The sequence below is a fragment of the Poecilia reticulata genome, linkage group LG22 (assembly GCF_000633615.1).
Source record: "Poecilia reticulata strain Guanapo linkage group LG22, Guppy_female_1.0+MT, whole genome shotgun sequence".
Taxonomy (NCBI): domain Eukaryota; kingdom Metazoa; phylum Chordata; class Actinopteri; order Cyprinodontiformes; family Poeciliidae; genus Poecilia; species Poecilia reticulata.
In genome coordinates, this window is record NC_024352.1 from 10,072,021 (window position 1) to 10,078,434 (window position 6,414).

The following is a 6,414-nucleotide window of genomic DNA, read 5'->3' on the forward strand; positions in this document are numbered from 1 at the left end:
TTACAGACGTAAACTGTATATATATATATATATATATATATATATAAAAAAATTTTTATATGCAAGTTAAATACTGTTAAATGCTGGAGTTGAAAAGTAAACTTTGGAAATAGCCATGTCTGTCCTTCTGAAATATGGATTCAGAAAGTAGGCCTTTGTAAATGATTCATGCTTTCTTTGTGGATCGGAGACTCTGACTTCAGGATTCATTCAATAATTCAAAAATATTTCATGAAGACTTAATGAAAACAAGAAATCTAAACTAAATTTTTATCCTCAGATTAGAAAAATCCATAAAAACTCCACAGACACTGAAATATCATAAAGGGCAACAGAGAAGGAGGGGCAAGCAGAGGAGATGGTGAGTCAAGAAACCTCTCTCTCTCTCTCTCTCTCTCTCTCTCTCTCTCTCTCTCTCATTTCATATCTATAAATAGACGGCCGCCTGGCAGCTGAGGGGTAGTCCGCGCAGAACAAATGCAGCCTCTGGCTGTTTCACTTCATTCCCCACATAATGAGCCAAACGGAACAAGCGCAGATCGCCGCCGTCACTTCCACTCTCCCAACCACCGCCGCCGAGCCAGAGAGGCAAGGGCCACACGTTGCCATGGAAACGTGGCTGCTGGGCAGAGGCGAGGAGGTGGAGTTGGGGGTGGGAGGGGGGTTCTCACTGTGAAGGCAGCTCTGCACACACACTGAGACCCCCCTGACAGACAGACAGACAGACAGACAGACAGACAGACAGACAGACAGACAGACAGACAGACAGACAGACGGGGCCTTGCTGCCTCTGGAGAGCAGTAGATGAGCTCCAGAGTCCTGAGCTGCCTCCCGGATGTAATGGAGTCGGTGTGTGTGTGTGTGTGTGTGTGTGCACCTCGCTAACCAGTCCTCCTCCTCCTCCGCTAACATATTCCAGCCCAGTGAACCTCTGAGAGCTCAGGACTATCTGACTGACTGCAGGACTCCCAGTTGGGGGGCAAATATTAGTCTTCGTGGATCTTATCTGAGCTGAGAGCGCATACATTATGAAGAGTCCGGGCGGTGCTGCTCGGTTCGGAGGTGGWGGCGATGTTCTCCTTTAGCACCATTATTTCCACAGGACGACGTCTGAGGTCAAGATTTTTAACAGCATCTGATGTGACTGTGTCTTCAGCAACAATGCATTGCAAAAGTAATCCATAAACGTCTCTGTAGACGCAGACAACAATTGATTATTCTATCAATTATTCTGAAGATTAACTGAGTAAATGGACAAAAAATTTAATATTCTGCAGATTTTTTAAGTKTAACCACTTAAGTTTATACTATATTAAAATTATGTACAAAACATTCGAATAAATAATTCAATTCCTTTTTCTATGTAGGAAAATAAATCATYGTATGCCCTAAAATGCAATAACTTGCATTCCTTTAGTGTATGCTCGATCATTTGTATTAAATAACAGATCTGCAGCTGAATAAATAGTAAAATAAATATTTAAATATGTCTGTTTCACTTAACATTTCTATAGTGCTTAGCGCTGATGTGTAGACTATTGTTTTCAATTAACTAATTAATAGCAAAATGATTCTAAGCTCACTTTGCAGAATTTGAATCAGGTGMAGCTAAAAATGGCACCACTTGAGAAGTTCTGGGTAGAAAACACCTTTAAAAAAAAAATCTTTTTTTTTWATCTAAAATGCAAAATGTGTATAATTTCTACAGTTTTGGCTTGATTAGTGTTCTAAATGTGGTGTTAATTCCGCAAATGTCACATTTCAGAGTTAGTTAGAATAGAACGGTTCACATCAAAACACAAAGCAACAAATCAAATAAGTTGAAGTTTGATGTTTGTGGTCGTTCACTGGGAGAAATGATATAGCAACATAAGATCCTCCCCGGCAGTATCCCAGATATTGCTTCTGCTCCTATATGACGGCCTGGAGTTACAGCGATGTGCAAAAATAATTTACATTTCAAACACATCTTCATGTTTATTTTCATGCAATATTCCGAAGCAGGACTGCAGACCTGTTTCAACCCAAACATGGTCAGATGGTTTCCCCTCAGCTCCAGTCAAAATGCTGCATTATCTGCATATGATTCACATGCATTTTTTGTCTGTTGCTGTGCATGAGGTTTTTGATCCAGAATATGACGCAGGTTGCCTGATTTCTTGCTTTTCTCTTTAATTGTGGCACAATGAAACTTTCTACAGCTTCCAGTTTGCAAATCTCACGAGAATGAACAAGTTTGAGACCAAACAACGTGGAAGATGTGAAGCCAGTCCAGCTGGCGTGCTCGTGCCTAAAAATACTCTCTAAAATCTCTGCTTTAAATTCGGGTCATCCACACTGTTTTTTAATCTACAAATTAAGACACTCAGAATCAAGTTAAACCTGACTCAGAACCTGACTTGTTTGGATTTGGTGTCCATTCTCTTTCTCTCTCTTAATGCTGAAAATCTCATTTAGAGGAATTATTATTATTATTTTTAAAACAAGCAAAAGTCTCCAAAACAGTGGAGCTGAGAGGGAAGCTGACGCTCCAGCTGTAACAGACTTGAGGTAGCTGAGAGGAAGCGTCGTCTGTGATCTGGGTGACGCTCCCCTTCCCTTCGTTTAGGTAAAACTGTGCGACTCTTCACTCCTTGCTCTTTTCATCCCGGATCCTGAGGGAAGGGTCGTGTTGTTTTGCTCTCCATCTCACACACACACACACGCACCGCACACACCTTCGCACCCCCCATTTGCAGTGACAGCAAATGGGCCCTGGGGTCTGAGGTCCTTTAATCGTGATGCGAGGTGACTCTTTACCTTTCTTCTTTCACAGCTTCACTATTCATTACTGACCGCTGTAAGTGGACATGGCTCAGGGGTGATGTCAGGATTAGATCGGCTGATGACCGCCCCCCCTCCACCTCCTCCACCTCGTCTCCTAGCCAGTGACTCACATCCACCGGCTGTTATTTATTTTCCTGCTGAAGTGATTGCAGCTTAAAAATGATCAGCATGCATAAAGTACCATGTGTTGTATGAAGAGAGAGAGAAAAATACTAGATAAAAACACAAAATAACAAAATGCCATTTACTGTTGCTGACATTTTCTTCCTGCTTCAAATTCTCTACATGTGTTTGGATGAACTGGTTTGTGCAAAAAGTTTAGCTCAGTTCAGTTCAATTCAAAAATACTCTACTGATCCCAAAGGGAAACTAAACTGCTCATAGAGGAAAGGTTTATTTTTTCATAATGCACTATTTTCAGTCCACTATAGAGCTGTGAACTAATTTATGTTGGTCTCAAGATTAAAATCCCAAATGAAAAACTATAAAGTTTGTGGTTGTAAAGTGACGACATGTCGAAACCAGGGCTGCAGCTAACAGTTACTTAACTACTCGATTATTATATTGATTATTTGGCTGATTAGTCGATTAATCTGATGAAAAAAAGTTGCCACATTCGGCAAACTTTTCATTTAAGCCATGTTTTATATAATATTTAAAAATACAGTAGAAGGTGCGAATAAAACTCCTTTTTCAAATAAGATAAATACACATTTTCTTTCTTTTCCTTCTCCTTTTAAGTCTTCCTTTAATGAACTCTTGATTTTTTGTAGCAAAGGATGCATCTGCAGCTGAAATTTACATTTTTGTACCTCATAATTTGGGTGGAACATATTTACAGTTTAAAAGTTTTTTAATCTCAAATGCAAAGTGTTTATGTTTTTATACCATTTTGGCTTCATTGCTGCCATGAGTGTGTTGTTCTTTCAGCAAACAGCTTTCTTTAACGATTTATTGATTACTAAATTAGTTGCCGATTATTTCAATAATCTAATAATCGCGTTTAGATTAACTGTTTCAGTCCTAGTGGAAACACAACCGCAGTATGACGTCAAGCTTCGCAGCAGACGCATTAATGGAGCAGAAGATTGAGGTCAGCTTTCTAATGTCACCATTAGGTCACATTACGAGCTCATCTGTTGGAGGGAAAACATCGACTGGTGTTTTTTTCACAACTTTCCTCCATTAATCATCTTTAAACTCTGATGAAAGAAGCGAGAATCGGTCCAGAACTCCAAATCATATCCAGTCGTACGACGCATGCTGGCTGCTGGTTCACCACCAGCCTACACATAAATCTATCCGGAGTGTAAATAGCTGCCACACTCCTTCACTCAGATAAGAAAACTTCATTAAAAAAAACGACAAAAAAACAACTACATTCAGACATGAGGAGGCGCTGCCTGACCGGACCGACTCATCAGGCACCCTGCCCACTGGGGAAGTAATGCGGTATATGCCACGGACTTCCGTTTTAGCACTTCCGCATTTTTATGCCACATAGAATGCTTCCGGTGCNCCGCGGGCCTCGTATCTGTGGCTCCCCCCTCCTCTCTCATACACACACTCCTTTAGCGAAGGTGTGTGCAGCACACGGACCCGCTCCAAACGCCCGCGGAGTCCAACTTCGCCTCCGCATGTGTGGCTGCGCGTGTGATTTAATGTGCTGAATATTTAAAGAACGGAGACAAGGCGCGTTATTAAAAGCACTCTTCCAGTTTTTGCTTGGGTTGGTATCAGCTGATTACATTAGCCGTCTCTCTCTCAGACATCACAYATACGCTGAAACCACCGTCAGAGATTAAGTCCAGCGTGATTAAATTTGCATTTTCTCTTCAGCGATTTAATTTAGCCTGAGGGCCGGGATGAACTTCAAGGCTTTTATTCCTTTCTGCACTTTTTTTTTTTTTTTTTACCTTTTAATGGCTTCATATTTGAGATGTTTTTTTGTATAAAGTACAGCTATTAGACTGTTAATATACTAATTGTTAAGACTATTAATTCTCTAGTTTGACAGCTGCAAAATATTCTATAAATAATGTATTAGCCGTCGTAATGTAGGTCTAATTAGTCTTGGAATAGTAAAACTCATTTGTCACACACAGAAAACCCTCGGCATTGTTACAGTGAAATATCATTAAAAGTGATGCTCAGGACGGGTTTTCATTTTGGACCCGCTCCTGACCAAGGTCCATTTTAATTGCAAAGTCCTGGACTTTTGACCACAAAAATAAAACTGTAATGAAATCTTTTMATTATTTTTTGTTTTGTCAAACCTTTTCAGATTGATACTGAATCAATCGACTTATTAGGCAAATATAATAAATAGGTTCTTAATATTGTTCTGACCCAAGTTCATRGTTCTTTGCAAACTTGACAACATGCTCAATTTGACTGGCAGCYAGTCAATGAGATGGTCAGATGACATCTCAATTATTTTTAGCCTAACTTAACATGTATTTGAGAAACGGATGATAAAAAAAATGATTGGATTTTTAAAAAAAAAGATTTTTTTATCTGACCAGAGCACCATCTCCTACAAAGCCACTGTCCCTCCTTCATAGCTTGTGGGAAACTTCCATTAGTTTTTTTTTTGACCATCTTCTCGTCACTCTTTAACATTGGCCCAATTTGTCAAACATATGTCCAGTTGAAAGAGCCTTGCACCTGCACCATCTCCATCCACTATTTACTCTTGGACTGTAAAATACGCAGACGTGTGTGGCTGTAAAGGGACAAAATGTGACATTTACGGGGTAAAAATGGTTCTGCTGCTTCTAAGAAAGCAGAACCATATATTCTTTTTGAAGAAAATAGTTGAAGCTACCAGACATATGATCTCTTAAGGAAAGCCTTAAAGCAGAAATCTCCAACTGCAACATTAAAAACTCTCAATTTTTTCTTTTTTCTCTCCGTCGTCTTGCAGCTGGACCCTTCGCTGGAGGCAAAGGTGAATGCAGAGAAGCAGGCGGTCATCCTGGAGGAGGAGTACGAGGTAAGAGAYGCTGAGGACGGCGCGATGAAAACAGCTGAACCYGTCTYGGGTTTGTAATCAGATTGTCTGCACTTCCTTAGAAACCTTAAATCCATGTATCTGAACTGAAGGCCGTAAAATGACTTAAATTATTCCCACSTCTTAGATTTTGTATTAACAGGACTATTTAATCTTGTCTTTTATGTTTGTTTTTTTTCTTGTGGAACTTTTCTGTTAGGCAACATTTTGAGTCGCACTCAGACGTCTTCCTTGCGTTCTCTGACTTGAGACGGTGGAGGCTACAGCTAACTAGCTGCTAACATGCCCTTGCTAGCTAGCTTTTTTTGCATGTAGCATGGGTGAATTAATCGCCAGATGACTGGATGAAGTTTGTACATTTCTGTTTAGACTTTTTAATAGTCTCTAAAAGTCTKAAATTTAAGTTGGTGAAACCTGTAGAAGCCCTCTGGAGAATTTTCTGACCTCTCAGTGTTGTTGTGGTTGAGATGCTAATTAGCTGCTTCCAGTTGTAACAATATATTGTTTCCACGTTTGCTCATCTTTTCTTCCCGAAAGTAAAGAAGTGGGTGGTTGGGTGGGTCTTGTGCACATTT

At 40.1% G+C, this 6,414-nt stretch overlaps 1 protein-coding gene across 1 annotated transcript in view; it reads left to right on the forward strand.

Moving 5' to 3' along the window:
• cox16 (cytochrome c oxidase assembly factor COX16) overlaps nucleotides 1-5,893 on the forward strand; it is a 12,597-nt gene extending 6,704 nt beyond the window's left edge. Inside the window, exon 3 of the mRNA XM_008398965.2 lies at nucleotides 5,753-5,893. Coding sequence (XP_008397187.2) covers nucleotides 5,753-5,878 — 126 coding nt within the window. The 3' untranslated portion in view covers nucleotides 5,879-5,893. The remainder of the gene's footprint in view (nucleotides 1-5,752) is intronic.
• The last annotated feature ends 521 nt before the right edge of the window (nucleotides 5,894-6,414 follow it).